General features: G+C 44.0%; 2 protein-coding genes across 2 annotated transcripts in view; both read left to right on the top strand.

Annotated features, from left to right (window-relative positions):
* The first annotated feature begins 3163 nt into the window (after positions 1–3163).
* LOC121570540 (orexin) lies at positions 3164–4818 on the top strand. Its single transcript, XM_041882011.2, has 2 exons — positions 3164–3561; positions 4227–4818. Exons 1-2 carry the CDS (start codon positions 3496–3498, stop codon positions 4614–4616), a joined length of 456 nt encoding a protein of 151 aa, XP_041737945.2. The 5' UTR covers positions 3164–3495; the 3' UTR covers positions 4617–4818.
* A 3238-nt stretch (positions 4819–8056) lies between these two features.
* LOC121569583 (potassium voltage-gated channel subfamily H member 4) overlaps positions 8057–24469 on the top strand; it is a 29266-nt gene continuing 12853 nt past the window's right edge. The window contains 8 exon segments of the mRNA XM_041880673.2: positions 8057–8206; positions 18381–18614; positions 19151–19297; positions 21051–21184; positions 21824–22067; positions 22649–22806; positions 23508–23715; positions 24079–24273. Of these exon segments, the coding sequence (XP_041736607.2) occupies positions 8131–8206; positions 18381–18614; positions 19151–19297; positions 21051–21184; positions 21824–22067; positions 22649–22806; positions 23508–23715; positions 24079–24273 (1396 nt within the window). The 5' untranslated portion in view covers positions 8057–8130.

Raw genomic sequence — 24469 nt, 5'->3', positions numbered from 1 at the left:
TCCCCTACCCTGGACGACGCTGGGCCAATTGTGCGCCGCCCCATGGGTCTCCCGGTCGTGGCCGGCTACGACAGAGCCTGGATACGAACCAGGATCTCTAGTGGCACAGCTAGCACTGTGATGCAGTGCCTTAGACCACTGCGCCACTCGGGAGACTATATAGGCAGGAGGCCTATATATTCTCATACAATATATATACAAAAGTATGTGGACACCCCTTCAAATTAGTGGATTCAGCTATTTCAGACACACCCATTGCTGACAGGTGTATAAAATCGTGGACACAGCCATGCAATCTCCATAGACAAACATTGGCAGTAGAATGGCCTTACTGAAGAGCTCAGTGACTTTCAACGTGGCACCGTCATAGGATGCCACTTTTCCAACAAGTCAGTTTGTCAAATTTCAGCCCTGCTAGAGCTGCCCCGCTCAACTGTAAGTGCTGTTATTGTGAAGTGGAAATGTCTAGGAGCAACAACAGCTCAGCCGCGAAGTGGTAGGCCACACAAGCTCACAGAACGGGATCGCTGAGTGCTGAAGCGCGTAGCGCGTAAACATTGTCTGTCCTCGGAAGCTGACATTGCCTCTGGAACAACGTCAGCACAAGAACTGTTCGTCGGGAGCTTCATGAAATCCCCATGCGCAATGCCAAGCGTCGGCTGGAATGGTGTAAAGCTCACCGCCATTGGACTCTGGAGCAATGGAAACGCGTTGTCTGGAGTGATGAATCAAGCTTCACCATCTGGCAGTCCAACGGGCAAATCTGGGTTTGGCAGATGCAAGGAGAACGCTACCTGCCCCAATAGTGCCAACTGTAAAGTTTGGTGGAGGAGGAATAATGGTCTGGGGCTGTTTTTAATGGTTCGGGCTAGACCCCTTAGTTCCAGTGAAGGGAAATCTTAAGGTTACAGCATACAATGACATTCTAGACGATTCTGTGCTTCCAACTTTGTGGTAACAGTTTGGGGAAGGCCTTTTCCTGTTTCAGCGGGACAATACCCCCATGCACAAATCGTGGTCTAAAAAGAAATGGTTTGTCGAGATCGGTGTGGAAGAACTTGACTGGCCTGCACAGAACCCTGACCTCAACCCCATCGAAAACACCTTTGGGATGAATTGGAATGCCGACTGCAAGCCAAGCCTAATCGCCCAACATCAGTGCCCGACCTCACTAATGCTCTTGTGTGGCTGAATGGAAGCAAGTCCCCGCAGAAATGTTGCAACATCTAGTGGAAAGCCTTCCCAGAAGAATGGAGGGGAGGTTGTTATAGCAGCAAAGGGGGGACCAACTCCATATTAATGCCCATGATTTTCGAATGAGATGTTCGACGAGCAGGTGTCCACATACTTTTGGTCATGTAGTGGTACGTCATATTATCACAAAGGCAGGAGGCCTATATATTCTCATGTGTGTTCTGCTGTAGCCTACATTGATTTATTTTATTTGAAGTTATATTCCGATATTGTGATATTTGTTCTACTGCTACATTGACGTCTTGAAAATTACATGAAATTCGGGTTTTGTAAGCCCCACAGCTGAGTATGTGTGCATATGCATATGGCGGGTGTTCTGCAGTGACGTCTAAAAATGTTAATGTACAATGATGTCTAGAAAATTAGGCTATAAGAAATTCGGACATGTAAACCCCGCAGCTATATTCAAGTATGTGGGCATACTGCAGTGACGTCTAAAATGCTTTGAATTAATCAGCACCTTGGAGAGTGCTGTCCATTTCACCACCATAGATAGTAGGCTACTTGGCTGTTTACTCTGTCTGCTGCGCTGCTATGTTGTGTTTGACACTTTTTTTCTCAATGTGTTTCGGTACCTCAGAGCTCCCCGGATTACCCCCCCACGCTCACTACGTGTTCCGGGACCTCCCGATTTACAAATTAAGCCCAACGCTCTAACCACTAGGCTACCTGCCGCCCTATATGATGTGCCTACATTGCATTGGGAAAGTATTCAGACCCCTTGACTTTTTCCACATTTTGTTAAGTTACAGCCTTATTCTAAAATGGATTACTCCTCAGTAAAAGACTCATGACAGTCCGCTTGGAGTTTGCCAAAAGACACTGAAAGGACTCTCAAACCATGAGAAACAAGATTCTATGGTCAAGATTCTTTGGCCTGGAAGCCAAGTGTCAAGTCTGGAGAAAACCTTGCACCATCCCTACGGTGAAGCATGGTGGTGGCAGCATCATGCTGTGGGGATGTTTTTCAGCGGCAGGGACTGGGAGACTAGTCAGGATCAAGGGAAAGATGAACGGAGCAAAGTACAGAGAGATCCTTGATGAAAACCTGCTCCAGAGCGCTCGGGACCTCAGACTGGGGCTAAGGTTCACCTTCCAACAGGTCAACGACCCTAAGCACACAGCCAAGACAATGCAGGAGTGGCTTCGGGACAAGTCTCTGAATGTTCTTGAGTGGCCCAGCCAGAGCATGGACTTGAACCCGATCTAACAGCTCTGGAGAGACCTGAAAATAGCTGTGCAGCAACGCTCCCCATCCAACCTGACAGAGCTTGAGAGGATCTGCAGAGACAAATGGGAGAAACTCCCCAAATACAGATTTGCCAAGCTTGAAGTGTCATACCCAAGAAGAATCGAGGCTGTAATCGCTGCCAAAGGTGCTTCAACAAAGTACTGAGTAAGGGTCTGAATACTTATGTAAATGTGATATTTCAGTTTTTATTTTTGATAAATGTTCACAAATTTATAAAAACCTGTTTTTGCTTTGTCATTATGGGGTATCGTGTGTAGATTGATGAGGGAAAAAATCAATTGAATCCATTTTAGAATAAGTGGTCTGAATACTTTCCAAATACACTGTACATGTGTGACAAGGTGCCTCTACCACCAATGACCAATAGCTAGGGGGATAACATCACCAAGAACAGTGTTTGAAACAACAAACACACTGTTCTTGGTGTGTCAGTATTCCCGGAGCGACACATGTCATATTTAATACAATAGAGATAATGATCATTAGCCCTCATTAGGACTGTTAGATGACCATCTATTTACAGACCATTCAGTCAGTCAGCTTCTAAAGGTTATCAGGGATGGTTCTTTGTGTTCCCTCATATCTTTGATCAGACCATGTCTATTACTGCAGCTAATTAACCCAGTCTCCCTCACCACTAATCATAATGGTATGTCCTAACGAAGCTCCCCACCACCCTGACATAATAGCATTCCACTACTTTATTCAAAACCCAGGAAATGTCCTAGAGATGGTCTGTAGCGGGATCAGAGTCATTAAGGACGGCTGATAGACTTCAAGTCATCAAATGAGCAAACAAGTCAAACTTTACAACAGAAAAAGAGCATTGATGGACAGTCTTTTTGTTGATGTCCCTGTCCACTGGACTAAAGATATCTTAATGACGTCTATGGAGGGTGTAAATGAGACAACTTAGGGCCTTATAAAAGGAGACTGGCTTCAAAGAGAGAGGTGAGAGTAGTAGTGGACCCCACAGCCTTTAACAGAACATGTGTTTCAACACAAAGCACCGGACTACAGTACCAGGGATGGACACAGGATGCTCATCCACCAAGGTAGGAATGACTATGTAACACAGCTTTTATTACAGATGGTTTTACTGTGAATAATTTAAGCAGCCATTATGGTCCTCAGACAAAGGTCATGTAGGTACATGTACTAAAGGGAATGGTAATGCTCGCTAATGCTCCCTAATTTGCATTTAGTGTTTTTAGAATGGAGATGGAACACCATTATTTGCACTTAGCGTGTCAGTCACTGCCCTGATATTTTCATGGGTTTGAATTCCTTTTAGTCTATTGAATAGGGTTTTTGGTCATGGGTTTTAGGGTATTAATCAATTACATAATCTTTCAAAAATAGCAAGACCTTGTCTGTTGGATACTGAAGAAAACGTTCTAAAACTGAGAGTTGTTAGCAGACATGACTTAAAGCTTTCTGAAATTGTTTTCTCAATGATTATTCCTGAGTACATTTTAGCTTTAATTTTTCATATTAAAAATGAACTTATATTAGCATAGGCCTATGAATCTCACTCTCTCTATTTCACTCTCTCGTTTTTTATAATAATTTTGTTTGAGTTTGCAAGAAAGGCATTTCACTGTACTTGTGCATGTGACATAAAAAAAAACTTGAAGCTCTCTTTGTCTCGCTGTCTGTCTCTGTCTCGCTCTCTTATAAAATTCTAACATTGAAATACTGTATATGCTTCTTCTGACAGAAACTCAAAGTTGTCATCTTGATGCTACTCGTCTCTCATCTGGCCTGTGACGCTCAGGAGGTTGCCAACTGTTGCAGACAGAAATCCCACTCCTGCCGCCTTTACGTCCTACTCTGTCGCTCAGGTAATGGGACGGGGACAAGGGGATCCCTCACTGATGACGCAGCCGCTGGCATCCTCACACTCGGTAAACGGAAAGAAACTGATGAACGTCGTTTCCAGAGCCGGTTGAATCAGCTACTCCACGGGTCACGGAACCAAGCGGCGGGAATCTTGACGATGGGGAAGAGGACCGAAGACACAGCAGAACCGCTCATGCACTTGTTTCCCATTTTAGAGACGGCCCCCACCACCACAGCCCAGTCGGTTTTACAACTACCATTCAAATGATTCACCTGGAAAACATCAATGTTGACCCATCATTTTTGAGGGACTGCGTCAAACATGGACTAATGAAAAATATATGAAAACATGGGTTTTGGGGTAAAAGTTCCTTTAAGATTTCATTTCTTTGTGGAGTAGAGTAGGTGTTAGTAATTCTGTTAGTAATTTTGTAAATATTGTATATGAACTCATTGGTGTAATAAAATGTGATAATGGTCACATGTAGCACAGTTGTATTTGCTTCCCTGGTGTCTCTTTGTATTTTAGGTGATGGTAAAGTAAATATGAAGAAAGTGATTGTCTGAGGGTTGAGTCATCAAGTTGTGTCTGTATTATGGCATCACATCACTGGCAAGACAGTCAGACAACCCCAATAGCCTCAACCAGCCCTAATCATCAACCCCTCAATCAGCCATGAGCACATGTCTGGATAGGTAGGTGTGTTTGTGCACATGAGTGTGTGATCCAGAAAATTACTTTTCCCAGAAAGACTTTGGTTTCTGTGAAAGCTGGAGGTCTACTGTATTTTCCATCTCTCTTCCATTTTAACCTGCCCTCCCTCTCCAAACTGACTCCATGATTCTTCCTCTTTCATGACTTTTCTCATGGGGGCAGCATGGAGCTGCTTCAAGGCTCAAGTCTGAATGGATCTCTGTGTTACTCAGAAGCCACATACTGTATTCTGATGTATAGCCAAAGATCAAGGTCAAGACCCAATGTATTTCTCCATCATTGCATTACATTCTCTTGCCACACTTTCTGTCCCTCTCTTCTCACCTTGTAGCTTCTTTCTAAATGTTTGTACTTTATATATAAAGTTTTAGGTAATAACTGAAAAACAACATTTTAACCATTGTTATGGAAGTAAAGTCTAAGGCTATTGTAAAGTCTAAGCGCACCACTGACTTGGTGCAGGGAGCAGGAACAGGCCGGACCGTACTGGGGACACACACCACTGGTCCTACGCAGGGATCTGGAATGGGCCGGACCGGACTGGTAACACACCCCAGTACCTCTTGCCGTGCCTCTACACCTTCCACCCCCTCTTCGACCAGTGGCCCCCGTAACCTGGCGGCCTCCTCTGCCAATCCGCTGGGCCGCTCTGCCGCGGTCTCCTGCTGGCCCGTCGTCCACGGCGTTAGCCCCCCCCTAAAAAAATTCTGGGCGTCTCTCCTACCCGTGGACCAGGTCTCCATGTCCCTCGCCAGCCTTTCGCCCTTCTGCCATAATGTCAAGCCCTTCTCTTCCTCACTCGGCTTGACCCAGTCGAGGAGGCGAAGGAGATCTGCTAGAGATCTCCCTGGCGATGGCTCCTGGACACGCTGCTTGGTCAAATCTTGGTGGGTTTTTCTGTCACGATCGTCAGGGAGAGAAGTAGACCAATGCGCAGCGTGATGAACGAACATGTTACTTTATTTAATAAAGCACGAAACAAAACAATAAACGACTCGTAACGTCCTTGGTAACAATGACCAACATGGAACAAAAACCCACAAACACCAAGTGAAAAACAGACAGTTTAAATATGGCTCCCAATCAGAGACAACCAGCCAACAGCTGACACTCGTTGCCTCTGATTGGGAGTCACTCAGGCAAACATAGAAAACAACAAACTAGAACCCCCAACATAGAAATAACACATAGAATGAACACACCCTGGCTCAACAAATAGAGTCCCAGAGCCAGGGTGTGACACCTATGATTGTCTGTTGTCTATCCATAGAATTAGTCCATCGTGCCACCAGGATGGAGCTAGCATGTCATGTTTTTTTTACTCATTCAAAGCTGTTCATTTTAGTCTATTCAAACAGATCCCATTTCAAAGGAAACAAGCACTCATTAAGATTAGGTGTGGCCAATTAGTGGGCTCAGCCAACACACCTGAACACACTTAAAAAGATAGAGGATAAAGAGAGTTTTGTTGACCCTGAGAACGGAATGTATATGTTTTAAAACAGCATTCTTAAAACGTTATTTGAACATTACTAATGTTTTCTTGTGGTTTTTATAGAACGTCTTCTTAATGTTCTGAGAACGTTACTTTAAATAAAACCAAGAGGAAACGTTATGCTGAAGTATAGAAATTCCCACAGAAGAACATTGTTTCTTAACGTTCTTTGAACTATTTGAGAATATTCCCAATGCCAAACCAATTGGAGAACATTTATAGAACATTACCAAAAGTTATATTAAATGTAACCAGGTTTGAACTTTTAGGAAACGTTCTGTTAAAGTAATGAAATACCAAGAAAATCATGTTTTTTTGTCAAGTTCCTTAAATGTGCTGAGAATGTTCCAAAGCCAAACAACTGTCCTGCACCATTCCTAGAAAGTGGTGGGAAGGTTGTATGCAAAATAACCAGAGGACAACCACGCTCTCGCGAAGGTCTAAGAAACATGGTTCTCAGAACATTATGTGCTAGCTGGGTAAGATGCTTATAAGACCTTAGAGGCTTTGATTGTGTATGTGTTCATGTAAATTATATGCAAGTGAATCTTGTTCCTTATATATTCTAAATCTGTGTGTGGGCTTGTGTGTGTGCCTACATGCGTGCATGTACAATGTGCCTCCATGTGCATGTCAACAGGTATACATGGGTATTCTCATCCCTACTTCCTAGTAAGGATACAGGATCAGAAGTGGATGATGGCAGTGGTGTGTACAACAGAGGGGAGGGAGGGGAGGGGAGGGGCAGAACGAAAGAGAAAGCCGGATGAGATTCGCTGGTCTACTGACTGCCAGCGTTTCTGTTAGAGGAGGTGCAACAAGAGAGAGTGTCTATTAGTGTGCGAAGGAGAGAGATGACGAGAGGATAGAGTAGGATAGTGACTAGAGCCTGAAAGCGTGTGCAAGAAGGACAAAGAACAGAGAAATGGATTGTTAATAAACAGTGAGAAGTGGAGAGAAGCAGGGTGCTCTCGGGGAAAGAGAGAGAGAAAAAAGAAAGAGGAAAGGGAGTAGAGGGAGGGAGAGAGAAACAGCAAGAGAGGGGTGAGAGCGATAGAGAATGGGAGAGACTGTGTGATAGAGAGAAGAGAGAGAGAGAGAGAGAGAGAGAGAGAGTACAGACTCAGATAACGGAAGTGCCGTGCGCATCCTGCTCTCCTGCTGGGGCTAGGTGAGACTTCAGACTGATCTGTGAGGAGAGAAGAGCAGAGAGATACACTACCTAACCTGATGACAGTGAGTTACAACACCTTAGCTTGATCCAAGGTAAGAAGAACAACTAGCCACACCACAGAGAAAGAAGGGGCTGAGCTAAAGAGAAAGATCATCAGCCTTACTTGGGATAAAGAAGAGGAAAGAGGAAGAAAGAAGACTATAAACCTGAGACTGAGGTAAATGCCACTGATACCCGGCTGACCTGTAGCTGAGCGCTGAGACAGGATCAAGGAGAAGCATCTGTTGAAGTGCAGACTGCAGAGTCACGTTGGTCTGACTCACCCTCCTCTAAGCTCTGTCTGTCAGGGGATGGAGTGACTTGGTGAGCCCAGCTGTGAGTCTTCATCGTTGGACAACATGCCTGTGATGAAGGGCCTCCTGGCCCCCCAGAACACCTTCTTGGACACCATCGCCAAGCACTTTGATGGCACCCGTAAGTATACCGTTTACTCAAGCCTTTCTGTCTTTGTGCCACCCTCCGTGCCCACCTAATTGGGATGCATGCAGTGTTACAATGGGTTTGATTGATTGTAATTTACTGGGGAAGTCATTTACAAGCTGTGAACAAGTTGTGTTTAATACATTGTGACTTCTCATTGTAAGATGAGGGACACCAGTAGTGAGAGTACGTGGTGCAGACACAATCCTCTCCACATCAACTGGTAGGAGCGGCCTGCCAGGTAGGATGCAATCCAAGAGTGTGCAGAGCCTGAGACGCCTAGCCCTGAGAGGGTGGAGAGGAGGATCTGATGGTTCATGGTGTCAAAGGCAGCAGATAGATCTATGAGGATGAGAACAGAAGAGAGAGAGTCAGCTTTGGCAGTGCGGAGAGCCTCCGTGACACAGAGGAGAGCAGTCTCAGTTGAGTGACCGGTCTTAAAGCCTGACTGGCTTGACACTAATTGCTAATTGCCTAGCGGACGTGAAGAGCACACCTCCCGGTACTAATTGCTGATTGCATAGGAGAGGAGAAACCACTCCCCCTCCAATACAGCCACTGATTACCAAAACAACAACAGTCACAATTTGCCCTGCCCCTTAATACTGGTTGATGTGTCAACAATCAGCTGCAGGTTATGAGTAGTCTGCAGTTCACACACTAAGTAGGCTACTGGAAAGACAGGCAGCACTTAAAGTAAATGGCCCTAGATAGCAAAAATACAGTACTAAACAACAACAGATTAAGACAAAAATTATACTTATTACTCCTAGAGATATTAGGAGTCCTCTAGCTGTAGATTGAAGCTGCACCGCAACATGGCAAAAAAGTCATTAACTACTTAAAACACCTAGATTTGAATTTAGTTCAACTACCACCAAGCTACTGCAAAGTAGTTACATTACTAGTTGAACTATATGTAGTTCACTACTCCCCAACACTGAGTGTAAGTGGTACAGGTGAGGGGCAGCCCTACTGTAGCTCAGTTGGTAGAGCATGGCGCTTGCAACGCCAGGGTTGTGGGTTCAATTCCCACAGGGGGCCAGTATGAAAAATGTATTCACTCACTAACTGTAAGTCGCTCTGGATAAGACTAAAATGTAAATGTAAGACAGTAGCCCAGGCTGTGATAGTGGTGGTGAGAGTGGTGAGAGCTCGGCAGAGTGGGTGTACTGTTTTGGATTCAAGTACCACTTGTTGGGCTGTTGCGTGTTTGCTGTCTGTGTTGCTCCTCATTAAAGGGTAACTTTGGGATTTTGGCAATGAAGCGAGCCAATGCTAACTAGCGTTAGCGCAAAACCATAGACTTCCAGTCATTGCGCTAACGCCAGTTAGCAATTGCACTGACGCTAGTTAGCGACTTCCTTCAAACTGCACGCAGAGACATACAAATCGGGGGAAGTAGATAAACGGCTTCATTGCCTCCTGAAGTATCCCTTTAAGATGCATGGGTGCAGTAGGTCTATGCAGCTGTGTAGGAGTGATTCCAATTTCTTTACACACAAAACACTTGAGTATAGAATTGCACCATGTCTTTAAAAAGATGAAAGCCTGTATAGAGCCCTTAGATTTCCCCTTTCTTTCTCTGTCTCTCTTTTAGCTCACTCACAACCTAAAAGCTCTTTTATTATTTGTCGAATGTGTTCACAGTTCATGCATTTTGTTTGTCCATCTATGAAGCACCACTGCTTTTGACCATAGGATATACACTGAATGTACAAAACATTCCATGATATAGACTGACCAGGTGATTCCAGGTGAAAGCTATGATCCCTTATTGATGTCACTTGTTAAATTCACATCAATCAGTGTAGATAAAGGGGAGGAGACAGGTTAAAGAAGGATTTTTAAGCCTCGAGACAATTGTGACATTGATTGTGTATGTGTGCCATTCAGAGGGTGAATTGGAGTCAACATGGGCCAGCATCCCTGTGGAACGCTTTTGACATCTTGTAGAGTCCATGCCCCAACGAGTTGAGGCTGTTCTGAGGGCAAAAGGGAGTGCAACTCAATATTGGGAAGGTGTTCCTAATGTTTTGTACAATAAGTGTATGTCACTAATGGACTACTGTCCAAACTGCATGATGCACTATCCCATAGAGTGGATATTCTATGAAACCTTCTCCCATGGTCAGATCGGGTCACACTCTTCTCAGTGGGTTACAAGAAGTGGGACATGACATCATGCTAGTGTGTGACCACCGATCTGTGTCCTGGCTGAGTTAATGAATTCAGTGTGAAGACAAACACACTCACACATACACACCAACCTGGACTCAGGGGTAGACGTAACATAGTAAATGTAAACCCAGGACATCCCAATTATGATATGTTACGTTTCGTATGGTATGTATGCATTTGTGGATGTCCATCATCCCATTTCGTATGATATGTAACGAATTCCAATCTGTTGTGGCTAACATTAGCTAGATGGCTAGGTGGCTATCGCTAACGTTAGCTAGGTGACTAAGGTTAGCTAGGCTAGGGGTTAGGGTAAGGGGTTACGGTTAGGGTTAAGGTTACGGGAAGGGTTTGCTAACATGCTAAGTAGTTGCAAAGTAGCTAAAAAGTAGTAAGTAGTTGCAAAGTTACTAATTAGCTAAAATGCTAATGTAATGAGATTCAAACACATAACCTTTGGGTTGCTAGACGTTCACGTTATACGCCTGCCTACCCATCCACCCTGACCAACCATCCTACTTTTGTTTTTCCCTTAAGTAACCTGCTGTCTTATGTAACCATACCAAATGTAACATATCATACTAATACATATAGTCTATGAGACCAGGCTGCAGACACACACACTCACACACACACACACACACCCACACAAATATAGAGTCAGAATAACTTTTTTCACAAGTTTGGTGGTAACAGGCCCTACGTGTCATGGTGTGGGTGGAGAAGCTGGCCAAAAGCTTTAATGGACAAGACAGAACCGGTCTGGGGGAAGTGGGAGGTGCAGGGAGCCGTTATCCAAAGGGAAGAGATGTAGTGGGAGCTTGAAATGCCTGTAGGGAGCTGATAAACTAGTCAAAAACTTTGACTTTCTTCTGTCCGAGTTCAAGACCTTTTGGGTAGCTTCTTCATTGAGCACACACAGTGTATGATAGATGTTAAAATAATTTACTTCAACCTATGACCTATGACATAATATTCTAATAGCATGCTCAACAACGAGTGGGTGGATGTGGGTGTATTTGCAACATGTAATGCATGTCCGACTGCCTCCCTCCACTAAATGACCCTCTCTTGTGTAATGTGACCAAGCGATTACAGAATGAATGAAAGTGACAGCCAAATGACCCCAACATGTGAGCAGGGACATAAATTACAGTTAATTATGCAGGGGTTAAGCGCCAGTCCAACAGCACCTGGGTATCGATATCAGTCATCCACTCTCTGTAAAAGTAGGCTAATATACATAACTCCATCAATCCCATACACCCCAAAATGAGCAACCCTAGTAATCTTGAATCCACTCATTTTACATTATGTCTGGTGGAATATAAAAGGCTGTAATGAAGGACAGATACCCAGTTCCTCCTATAACAATCCATTATATAATGTCTCATTTCATTCTTAATACATTATTTAGTCGTTGCCAGAATGCAAACAAATGACTATATACAGTGGGGAAAAAAAGTATTTAGTCAGCCACCAATTGTGCAAGTTCTCCCACTTAAAAAGATGAGAGAGGCCTGTAATTTTCATCATAGGTACACGTCAACTATGACAGACAAAATGAGAAGAAAAAATCCAGAAAATCACATTGTAGGATTTTTAATGAATTGATTTGCAAATTATGGTGGAAAATAAGTATTTGGTCAATAACAAAGTAACAAAGCCTACCATCAGTAACACACTACGCCGCCAGGGACTCAAATCCTGCAGTGCCAGACGTGTCCCCCTGCTTAAGCCAGTACATGTCCAGGCCCGTCTGAAGTTTGCTAGAGTGCATTTGGATGATCCAGAAGAGGATTGGGAGAATGTCATGTGGTCAGATGAAACCAAAATAGAACTTTTTGGTAAAAACTCAACTCGTCGTGTTTGGAGGACAAAGAATGCTGAGTTGCATCCAAAGAACACCATACCTACTGTGAAGCATGGGGGTGAAAACATCAATTCTTTGGGGCTGTTTTTCTGCAAAGGGACCAGGACGACTGATCCGTGTAAAGGAAAGAATGAATGGGGCCATGTATCGTGGGATTTTGAGTGAAAACCTCCTTCCATCAGCAAGGGCATTGAAGATGAAACGTGGCTGGGTCTTTCAGCATGACAATGATCCCAAACACACCGCCCGGGCAACGAAGGAGTGGCTTCGTAAGAAGTATTTCAAGGTCCTGGAGTGGCCTAGCCAGTCTCCAGATCTCAACCCCATAGAAAATCTTTGGAGGGAGTTGAAAGTCCGTGTTGCCCGGCGACAGCCCCAAAACATCACTGCTCTAGTGGAGATCTGCATGGAGGAATGGGCCAAAATACCAGCAACAGTGTGTGAAAACCTTGTGAAGACTTACAGAAAATGTTTGACCTGTGTCATTGCCAACAAAGGGTATATAACAAAGTATTGAGAAACTTTTGTTATTGACCAAATACTTATTTTCCACCATAATTTGCAAATCAATTCATTAAAAATCCTACAATGTGATTTTCTGGAAAATGTTTTCTCATTTTGTCTGTCAGAGTTGACGTGTACCTATGATGAAAATTACAGCCCTCTCTCATCTTTTTAAGTGGGAGAACTTGCACAATTGGTGGCTGCCTAAATACTTTTTTTCCCCACTGTACAGTAGGAATGTACAGTACACATTGTACAGTTCTTCCCATTTCTATGTACATTTTAGGTTGTACTCTGTGGATTATGGTGCCGGGATGTCCGAGTGAAGTTTGTGTGTATCGATTGCAGCGTTTATGCAGTAATAGTTGTGTGTGCACAGCAGAAGGCGAAAGCTCTCATTGTTGTCTCGTTGTCGCTCCACAGAATGATTCAGTCTAATTATCTGTGTGGGCTGGGAGCTACGCACATCTTTCCCCTCCTAATTGAGGCATACCATTATTTAATAGCATTTCCCCTCCATTTCAATTCACAAATTGTGATTATTGTTGTTGTGATTGACACAAACAGCCTGGCATTTTTCCTATTTTGTTGCCTTACAACCTGGAATTAAAATTGATTTTGGGGGGGGTTGTATCATTTGATTTACACAACATGCCACCCACTTTGAAGATGAAAAATATTTTTTATTGTGAAGCAAACAGGAAATAAGACAAAAAAAAACAGAAAACTTGAGCGTGCATAACTATTCACCCCCCCCCAAAGTCAATACTTTGTAGAGCCACTTGGGGTATGTCTCTATAAGCTTGGCACACCTAGCCACTGGGATTTTTGTCCATTCTTCAAGGCAAAACTGCTCCAGCTCCTTCAAGTTGGATGGGTTCTGCTGGTGTACAGCAATCTTTAAGTTATACCACAGATTCTCAATTGGATTGAGGTTTGGGCTTTGACTAGACCATTCCAAGACATTTAAATGTTTCCCCTTAAACCACTCGAGTGTTGCTTTAGCAGTATGCTTAGGGTCATTGTCCTGCTGGAAGGTGAACCTCAGTCCCAGTGTCAAATCTCTGGAAGACTGAAACAGGTTTCCCTCAAGAATTTCCCTTTATTTAGCGCCATCCATCATTCCTTCAATTCTGACCAGTTTCCCAGTCCCTGCCGATTAAAAACATGCCCACAGCATGATGCTGCCACCACCATGCTTCACTGTGGGATGGTGTTCTCAGGGTGATGAGAGGTGTTGGGTTTGCGCCAAACATAGCATTTTCCTTGATGGCCAGAAAACTCAATTTTAGTCTCAGGGACAAAGTACCTACTTCCATATGTTTGGGGAGTCTCCCACATGGCTTTTGGTGAACACCAAACGTGTTTGCTTATTTTTTTCTTTAAGCAATGGCTTTTTCACTGGCCACTCTTTCATAAAGCCTAGCTCTGTGGAGTGTACGGCTTAAAGTGGTCCTATGGACAGATAGTCCGATCTCCGCTGTGGAGCTTTGCAGCTCCTTCAGGGTTATCTTTGGTGTCTTTGTTGCCTCTCTGATTAATGCCCTCCTTACCTGGGCCGTGAGTTTTGGTGGGCGGCCCTCTCTTGGCAGGTTTGTTGTGGTGCCATATTCTTTCCATTTTTTAATAATGGATTTAATGGTCCTCCGTGGGATGTTCAAAGTTTCGGATATTTTTTATAACCCAACCCTGATCTGTACTTCTCCACAACTTTGTCCCTGACCTGTTTGGAGAGCTCCTTGGTCTTCATGATGCTGCTTGCTTGGTGGTGCCCCTTGCTTAGTGGTGTTGCAGACTCTGGGGGAATATGAACTAGGTGTGTGTAATTTACAAGACAAGACAAATGGAATGATGATATATGGAGCTGTTGTGGCTAGAAGGCCGGTGACGACGAACGCCGAAGCCTGCCCGAACAAGGAGGGGAGGCAGCTTCGGAGGAAGTCGTGACAGTACCTCCCCCTTGACGAGCAGGTTTGTTGTTTTGTTGTGTGTTTATCATTTAAATAAACATGTACGCATTTCACGCTGTGCCTTGGTCTGACCCGTCCTTAAACGAACGTGACAGCGCAAAACAGGCACACTGGAACAAATACAGGCACACGGGGAAAATATACCCCGGCAATACAAAGTACAGGTAGCTCCACCGAGCTGCACTCATCTCACATGAAACAATCACCCACAAGGACAAGGGGGCAGAGGGAACCCTTAAACACATACTAATGAGGGGAATATGAACCAGGTGTGTGTAATTGACAAGACAAGACAAATGGAATGATGAGATATGGAGCGGTCGTGGCTAGAAGGCCGGGTACGACGAACGCCGAAGCCTGCCTGAACAAGGAGGGGAGGCAGCTTCGGAGGAAGTCGTGACACAAATACTGCTCCGGTTTTGTAATAATCAGTATGTTTTCCCATAGGATTAACTTATTGCCAATCTATTTGTGTTCTTCCTATATACAGTGGGGGAAAAAAGTATTTAGTCAGCCACCAATTGTGCAAGTTCTCCCACTTAAAAAGATGAGAGAGGCCTGTAATTTTCATCATAGGTACACGTCAACTATGACAGACAAAATGAGAAGAAAAAATCCAGAAAATCACATTGTAGGATTTTTAATGAATTGATGGTAGGCTTTGTTACTTTGGTCCCAGCTCTCTGCAGGTCATTCACTAGGTCCCCTTGTGTGGTTCTGGGATTTTTGCTCACCGTTCTTGTGATCATTTTGACCCCACGGGGTGAGATCTTGCGTGGAGCCCCAGATCGAGGGAGATTATCAGTGGTCTTGTATGTCTTCCATTTCCTAATAATTGCTCCCACAGTTGATTTCTTCAAACCAAGCTGCTTACCTATTGCAGATTCAGTCTTCCCAGCCTGGTGCAGGTCTACAATTTTGTTTCTGGTGTCCTTTGACAGCTCTTTGGTCTTGGCCATAGTGGAGTTTGGAGTGTGACTGTTTGAGGTTGTGGACAGGTGTCTTTTATATTGATAACAAGTTCAAACAGGTGCCATTAATACAGGTAACGAGTGGAGGACAGAGGAGCCTCTTAAAGAAGAAGTTACAAGTCTGTGAGAGCCAGAAGTCTTGCTTGTTTGTAGGTGACCAAATACTTATTTTCCACCATAATTTGCAAATACATTCATAAAAAATCCTACAATGTGATTTTCTGGATTTTTTTTCCTCAATTTGTCTGTCATAGTTGACGTGTACCTATGATGAAAATAAAGGCCTCCCTCATCTTTTTAAGTGGGAGAACTTACACAATTGGTGGCTGACTAAATACTTTTTTTCCCCACTGTAAAAAAGGGACCGTATCCTGGTTACCTCCTCCCTGTGGAAATAACACCTTTGCCATTTGCTAATTACTTTAAAATGTCTGCTATGGCAACCCAAGCCTGGGCACATAAAGTCTCATGTAGCTTCTGTACTACTTATCTCTACATCATCACTTAGAGACTGAGACGTTTCAGGAGTTGAATGTCTTTCTCTACAGGAAATACTATATACAGTAACAGTATAAAACCTATCTCAATCTAAAGATATCCTCCATCTCTACACCTTTCAACAGCAGCCAAACATAGTCCATGGCTCAGTAGGCTGTGAGTGTTGGCTGGGTGTCGAACTGTGGCTCACCTCAAATTACAGAATAAACTTAACAAGAGATCTGGAGCACTTAGGTCCTCTTCACCACTCTGTGTGAACTAATGATCTATTAGACATGTGTATTAAGTGTGTGTATAATACTTATCTGACACAACATCTACAGTATTGTCAATGCAAATGTCTATTTTTCCTTGTGTTTGAAGGAGGTCTTATCCTGATTGCCTCATTAGCCAATGATAATGGACTGTATATGTAAAGACTCAAACTGTGATCTCAGTGTTTACGCACTATGCATTAATAATAACTGAGCTAATTGGTGTATTGATTGACAGGATATGACCACTTACGTAATACAGCGAGAATTGGAAACTCTGGCCATGAAATTCTATCTTGTTCAACTCAAACCACCCCTGTGTGGAAGAGCAGTGGATGAATAGATCAATTATGGAATTGAATTCAGTCAGTGGAATCATTTCCTATGAAACTCTATACAGCAGTGACCCAATGGACTTGGAGTGACCTAACGAACTTGATAGTTGGGGACAGGTGACAACGGACAGGCATTGGATTGTGGGAGACATCTGTGATGGGCGATTGTCTCTGCACAATGAGGCACAGTGCTACAATACAGTCTACTTTGCAACCCCTTAGAAAGTTTGGAACAGAGGGGAGGGAGATGGTCCTTTTTAACAGCTGCCTGCAATTAGTTTTTTTCGGAGATTGGTTGTTCAACTCACTATGGAGGAATATATCACTCATAAATGTTTATAGCTGTAGCAAATACACAATTATGTTCTCTCTCTCAACAGAGTAATCAGGTACATAGCAGCTAAATAGAGGTACATTTAAATCAAGCAAATCAAATTTGAACAAAAAGTTAAAAGAGTATCTTAAATAATCCCACAACACCCTCCATCCTCCCATAAAAATAAATAAAAAATCAATAACACCCCTGCCTTTCGTAAACTAACACTTTTTCCCTACTAGCACTGACCTTGCTGATAGTGGCTGTCCCACCTAGCTATCTTAAGATGAATGCACTAACTTCATCTCTCTGGATAAGAGTGTCTGCTAAATGACTCAAATGTAAATATAACAATACAACACAAATGATTCATAGCTGAAACGTGACTTGGGCATATCAGAAAGGGGACTGACTGTGCCATCCCACCTATATTCTTGTTGCTGAAAGTACATCTTCCCTTCCGCTTAGGCTGAGTGCCTCCACAGATGGGTGCAGCTCTGAGAGGTGGTTGGTATTTCAGTAGAGTCTGACAGAATCAAAAGACAGCTACTGAATCAGAAGCTCCAGCCTGTCCTGTGATTGGCTGGCTCTGACTTTGGTGACATGGGCAGGAGGATGTGAGGATATTAAACATGATGCTCATTTCCTGTCCCCATTAGTGTCCCCAGGCGCCTGCTGGGGGGCCCCCTGGGCTGTGGTCTCCCATAGAGTGAATTGGGTCCCCTCTTCTCTCCTATCACATCCACCAGACTTCACAGGCCTAAACTTCAAAGCCTGCTCTGATGTCCCTGCAGTCTTCTGTGGGTGGGTTCTATGTGCTAGACAGACAGATCAACTGAGACCGAGACAGACAGACAGACAGACAGACAGACAGACAGACAGACAGACAGACAGACAGACAGACAGAGAGAGAGAGAGAGAGAGAGAGAGAGAGAGAGCTCTTTTTCTGGCTTTTTACCAGACAGCTAAATGATGAAAATGAGAGAGGAGGATAAGAGAGAGACTCAGAAAGAAACCTGCAAGCGACTGAATCCCTGACCCTATGTTCCACCTTCATAGATGGCTGTATTCAACACAAGCTTGAATGTTAATTACATAACCTAATTCAGCATCCAGGGGCAAGGACATTCATCCATTTAATGTCTGAATCACGCAGCGTACTCGAGGGACAGAAATAATTGGTTGACCACTTGAACAGCAATCATTACGCAGACAGAGTTAGGGTACAGTGTATAGTCTCTAATTTTCTCTCCTTGCTTTCCACAGACAGCAACTTCCTGCTTGGGAATGCCCAGGGTCGCCAAGGTTACCCCATCGTGTACTGCTCGGACGGCTTCTGCGAGCTGACAGGGTTCGTGCGTACTGAGGTGATGCAGAAAACATGCACATGTCGCTTCCTGCACGGGGCGGAGACCAGTGAGAGGGTGAGGCAGCAGGTGGACAAGGCCCTGGAGGGACAGCAGGAGTACCAGGGGGAGGTGTGCTTCTACATGAAGAATGGTGAGCATTCAGTCAACACATAGTGGCCCTCAACACGCTACTGTGTCCCTTGTCAAATCAATACAACATAATCCAACCAGATCCATCTTTTGAATGTATTTTTAGAACAATGGACAGAGGATGCAACATACACCAAGTTCTCTTCTGCACAATATGAAGAGAGAATAGAGTAAAATACAATCCTCAACTCCACAAGTGTCATCATAATTTAACTCAGTGGTATTCAAAGTCATTTAAATTAGAGTGCAGATTATTTAATGGGACAATATACAAACGTTTTTGCGAAAGATCATTTGAAAAATACAATTTTATTGAGTAAATGTATTTTGGTTTATTTTCATTTTGATAAGAGATGAACATGCAATGATTTGAAGGTTATTTGTTGATTTAGGTTGTGTCATTAGATTTGGGGTGGGAGTCATGAGAAATTATTGAGAAAATAATGGGTTCCCCAGAAATTCTGCTGGAAAATAATGGGACCCCGCTGAATAAAATGGAATACCACTGATCTAACTTCTATAATGTTGCTTCCACAGGAAACCCATTCTGGTGCCTTCTTGACATTGTGCCAATTAAGAATGAGAAGGGTGAGGTGGTTCTATTCCTTTTCTCCTTCAAGGATGTCACTGAGTCATACGGAAAAAGCCACCATTACAGCAACAGGAGAGAGGGGGAGGCCACAGGTATTCTACCAACTCTGCAACACTGTGGCTTGCACATTATTTAACCGTTTATACAGTGCCTTGCAAAAGTATTCATCCCCCTTGGCGTTTTTCCTATTTTGTTGCATTACAACCTGTAATTTAAATGGATTTTTATTTGGATTTCAAGTAATGGACATACACACAATAGTCCAAATTGGTGAAGTGAAATGAAAAAAATTACTTGTTTCAAAATTGTAAAAAAAAATTAACAACGGAAAAGTGGTGCATCATATGTATTCACCCCCTTTGCTATGAAGCCCCTAAATAAGATCTGATGCAACCAATTACCTTCAGAAGTCACATAATTTGTTAAATAAAGTCCACCTGTGTGCAATCTAAGTGTCACATGATCTCAATAATATACACCTGTTCTGAAAGGCCCCAGAGTCTGCAACACCACTAAGCAAGGGGCACCACCAAGCAAGCGGCACCATGAAGACCAATGAGCTCTCCAAACAGGTCAGGGACAAGGTTGTGGAGAAGTACAGATCAGGGTTGGGTTATAGAGAAATATCAGAAACTTTGAACATCCCACAGAGCACCATTAAATCCATTATTAAAAAATTGAAAGAATATGGCACCACAACAAACCTGCCAAGGGAGGGCCACCCACCCAAACTCATGGACCAGGCAAGGAGGGCATTAATCAGAGAGGCAACAAAGAGACCAAAGATAACCCTGAAGGAGCTGCAAAGCTCCACAGCGGAGATTGGAGTATCTGTCCATAGGACCACTTCAAGCCATACACTCCACAGAGCTGGGCTTTATGGAAGAGTGGCCAGAAAAAAGCCATTGCTTAAAGAAAAAAATAAGCTAACACGTTTGGTGTTCACCAAAAGCCATTTGGGAGACTCCCCAAATATATGGAAGAAGGTACTCTGGTCAGATGAGACTAAAATTGAGCTTTTTGGCCATCAAGGAAAACGCTATGTCTGGCGCAAACCCAACACCTCTCATCACCCCGAGAAAACCATCCCACAGTGAAGCATGGTGGTGGTAGCATCATGCTGTGGGGATGTGTTTCATCGGCAGGGACTGGGAAACTGGTCAGAATTGAAGGAATAATGGATGGCGCTAAATACAGGGACATTCTTGAGGGAAACCTGTTTCAGTCTTCCAGAGATTTGAGACTGGGACAGAGGTTCACCTTCCAGCAGGACAATGACTCTAAGCATACTGCTAAAGCAACACTGAAGTGGTTTAAGGGGAAACATTTAAATGTCTTGGAATGGCCTAGTCAAAGCCCAGACCTCAATCCAATTGAGAATCTGTGGTATGACTTAAAGATTGCTGTACACCAACGGAACCCATCCAACTTGAAGGAGCTGGAGCAGTTTTGCCTTGAAGAATGGGCAAAAATCCCAGTGGCTAGATGTGCCAAGCTTATAGAGACATACCCCAAGAGACTTGTAGCTATAATTTCTGCAGAAGGTGGCTCTACAAAGTATTGACTTTGGGGGGGTGAATAGTTATGCACGCTCAAGTTTTCTGTTTTTTTGTCTTATTTCTTGTTTGTTTCATACAAAAAAATATTTTGCATCTTCAAAGTGGTAGGCATGTTGTGTAAATCAAATGATACAAGCCCCCCAAAAATCCATTTTAATTCCAGGTTGTAAGGCAACAAACTAGGGAAAATGCGTAGTTTAGACTATGATGCTTTGTACAATGATAGCATAAGAGGAAGGCTTTCATAAGTGTAGTAACCCATTAATGATGGTCCTTATGTCATCAGGCATCTCAGAAGACGCACATCAGAGCAGAAAACACAGCCGTTCCCACTTTTCCCAAGCCAGGGAGAGGGGAAGGACTGTCCTGTACCACCTCACCAACCAGTTCTCCAAGAGTGGCAAGGGGAAACTGCCCAATGTGAGTTCCCATGGATCTCACTTTACTGTACAGTAGAGTGTATTGACTCATTGATAGAAAATGAATTGTTTCTTTATAGGAAAGGCACAATTTCATTATATTACCAACTGCTTTCTGAAAGATTAAGTCATTTGTTTTCATACCACATGTAAAATCACATTCTTACCACATTCAAATCAAATCATCTTTGAGCAGACGTGTTATGGAGTATATAGAGAAAGGTAACATTTACCTATCCATTTGAGGAATCCATTAACATGTCGATAATTGTCTCTCCTGGTCTTTCATGTATTGTACAGTCAAATAAGGTTCCATTTGATCCCCAGGCCTGTTAGATGACCTGCTACTGTTGCTGCTGCTACTACTCATGTGATCCAATGACCACTAATTGCATGCTGGTTATTTCTGTCTTGAAAAGATGCCATTGAACCCTTAAGATGTTTCTTGTTTGTGGAGTTTGGATTGTGGCCAAGTGAGAGCTGCATACACTGATTTTGATGTATCTAGGGCCATTAGGTTTCAGTGCATTCTTGAGATGTAATCATAGGTACAAGTGCCACTGTGCCAGTGCAGTGTTTTGGGCTTTGTCTGTGACCTGGGACCTATGACCTGTGACCCTTGGCCCCTGTCTCCCTGCAGAGTGTATTCCAGAAGCCCTCTCTCCCAGAGTACAAGGTGGCGGCGGTGCAGAAGTCCCGCTTCATCCTGCTCCACTACAGCGTGTCCAAGGCCCTGTGGGATTGGCTGATCCTCCTGGCCACCTTCTACGTGGCGGTCACCGTGCCCTTCAATGTCTGCTTTGTCAGTCACCAGGACGACAATGACTGTGACTCCCGCAGCACCATTGTCAGTGACATCGCCGTGGAAATGCTCTTCATTCTAGGTAACATACTGTGGTATAACAGTACTGAGAGTGGCAACATAGTACTCCAATGGTAAATGGCATATCACTCCGGTGGCTAAATTAATTGGCACCAGCAGCTAGCTCCTCTGGAATAAAGTTGATCAATAATAGTGCTTTCCCGCAGTGGCAGTACTCTCTCACCCACGTATGGGTGGTTTCCTTGGAAATAGGTCACATTTGACTGTACTCTCTCACCCACCTTCATCAGCCACTCATCATGGTGTCTGTGTCATCCCTGGTTACAACTCACATTTAGAGCCACAATTAGTGATGTGTGATCCTAAAACAGCTGTGATGGGGCTCAGACTTTTTTAAGTTGAGGAAATTGTAATTATGTACAGTGACATTCATGTACAAAATTAGCATCACATCCTGTGTTATTCTAAATCATTGGTGTCATGCCATAATTAGCATATACAGCTCACCTGGAACAATGCTGGAATGTAGCCTATCCACTCACTTTACACACTTGTTGTGTAATTGAGTAAAGGATAAAATATGATAATAAAATAAGTTATTTTGCTCATGTTCTGCTGGGTTTTCTCCGTGTTCCTCCCCAGATATCATCCTGAACTTTAGGACCACCTACGTGAGTCAGTCGGGTCAGGTGGTGTACGATGCCCGCTCCATCTACCTCCATTACTGTGGCACCTGGTTCTTTATAGACCTCATTGCTGCTCTGCCCTTTGACCTCCTCTATGCCTTCAACATCACAGTGGTGAGTTTGTAGGGGTGTCATGACTGTGCATGTATGGGCGTCATGGGCGTCTGGCGTTGCGTGTATGTGCACTTCCCTATCCTATCTTTTGAACAGACAGTGCATGTTCAATAGCCCTTCCCAGAATAATTGTTTTCCCTCTTAAAATGTGTTGTTGGTCCTCTTTATTTCCCCTGAGCATTGAATTGTAACGATTAGGTCTGCCACCTCCATGCTTTATTGAGCTGCTCCTTCCTCCTCTCTAGTGTCCCTCCCCCTATCCACAGGCTGCACTCCCCATCACTCTCTCTCTGTCTCACTGTTTAAATCTCATTCCAATAGCCTTCTCACTTCATCTTACCTGGGCTTCTGAGTTGTGATACTGTTCAACTACCCCTTTTCCACCAATCATTTGTTTTTCAAGCTTTCCAAGAGATGTGCTGTTCTTTATGGATGAATGTATCTTTAGTCTCTGGGGAAGGTGGGATATTGGAGTGGTAGGAGAAATGTTTTCTCACTGTATCTCAGTTAGAGCGTGCCCTTGGAGATATCAGTTCAGTACAGAGGATAGATTGTCTGGATTGACTGTATATAATGTCTGACAAGTTTAACCAGACTATGACTCAACTCTCTAACCTCTTTTGACCTTAACACGTCACGTTGCAAATGGTCATTTCTACATGAATCATTGCATGTAAACCTGTTTGTTACCTCCTGTCCAGACCTCCCTGGTCCACCTCCTGAAGACGGTGCGTTTGCTGCGGCTGCTGCGGTTGTTACAGAAGCTGGACCGTTACTCCCAGTACAGTGCTGTGGTCCTGACCCTGCTCATGTCTGTGTTCGCCCTGCTCGCCCACTGGATGGCCTGCGTCTGGTACGTCATTGGCCGCAAGGAGATAGAGAGCAGCGACCCTGTCACCTGGGACATAGGTGAGCACCTGTTTGTTTGTGTTTGTTTGTGGTTGTTGGACCACTCTCACACAGCAGACACATGAACAGAATGTTTCCCTTTGGCGAGCTCCTCGGCTTGCTATAGGGAAGCAGCCATGTGTGAGCACTGTTCCCTCTACATGTATCTGTTACACAGCAACTCATTTAATTTGCCTGACGGCTAGATGCTATGGCCCCTCTGCACACATGATCCCTGGACAGGCCTGAATACTTCTGAACTGGTCTCTCAGTCCATCTCCCTCCATAACACCCTCTTAAAGCATATTTCTCTCTCTCTCTCTCTCTCTCTCTCTCTCTCCCCCCCTCTCTCTCTCTCTCTCTCTCCCCGGCTGTCCTCTCCAGGCTGGCTGCAGGAGCTGGGGAAGCGATTGGAGACCCCGTACATCAACAGTACGATGGGCGGCCCCTCCATGCCCAGTGCCTACATCGCCTCCCTCTACTTCACACTGAGCAGCCTCACCAGTGTGGGCTTTGGCAATGTGTGTGCCAACACAGACGCCGAAAAGATCTTCTCCATCTGCATCATGCTCATGGGGGGTAAGTTCATTGGAAGAGAGGCAGTGTTAGTAGACGCCTTGAGACACAAGCTGTCTTAAGACTTCTTGAAGACACTTGTTTTTAAGAAATCTTTAGCAGTATTATCTTCATTCTTTCAAGACATGTATTAAGATGTCTCGAGATATCTTCACAGATCTCTTAAGAAAAGTCTTAAAACATCTCAAGGCATGGTGAT

Source organism: Coregonus clupeaformis, chromosome 30 (genome assembly GCF_020615455.1).
Source record: "Coregonus clupeaformis isolate EN_2021a chromosome 30, ASM2061545v1, whole genome shotgun sequence".
In the NCBI taxonomy this organism is placed as follows: Eukaryota; Metazoa; Chordata; class Actinopteri; order Salmoniformes; family Salmonidae; genus Coregonus; species Coregonus clupeaformis.
Note: the sequence above shows the minus strand (reverse complement) of the source record. Positions and strands in the feature narration are given on the sequence as shown.

Bases quoted from the DNA above. Each gene is read 5' to 3' on its own strand.
- LOC121570540 (XM_041882011.2), top strand. From the start codon at position 3,496: ATGTGTTTCAACACAAAGCACCGGACTACAGTACCAGGGATGGACACA. The intron at 3,562-4,226 runs GTAGGAATGACT...TTCTTCTGACAG, and splicing joins CAGGATGCTCATCCACCAAG to AAACTCAAAGTTGTCATCTT.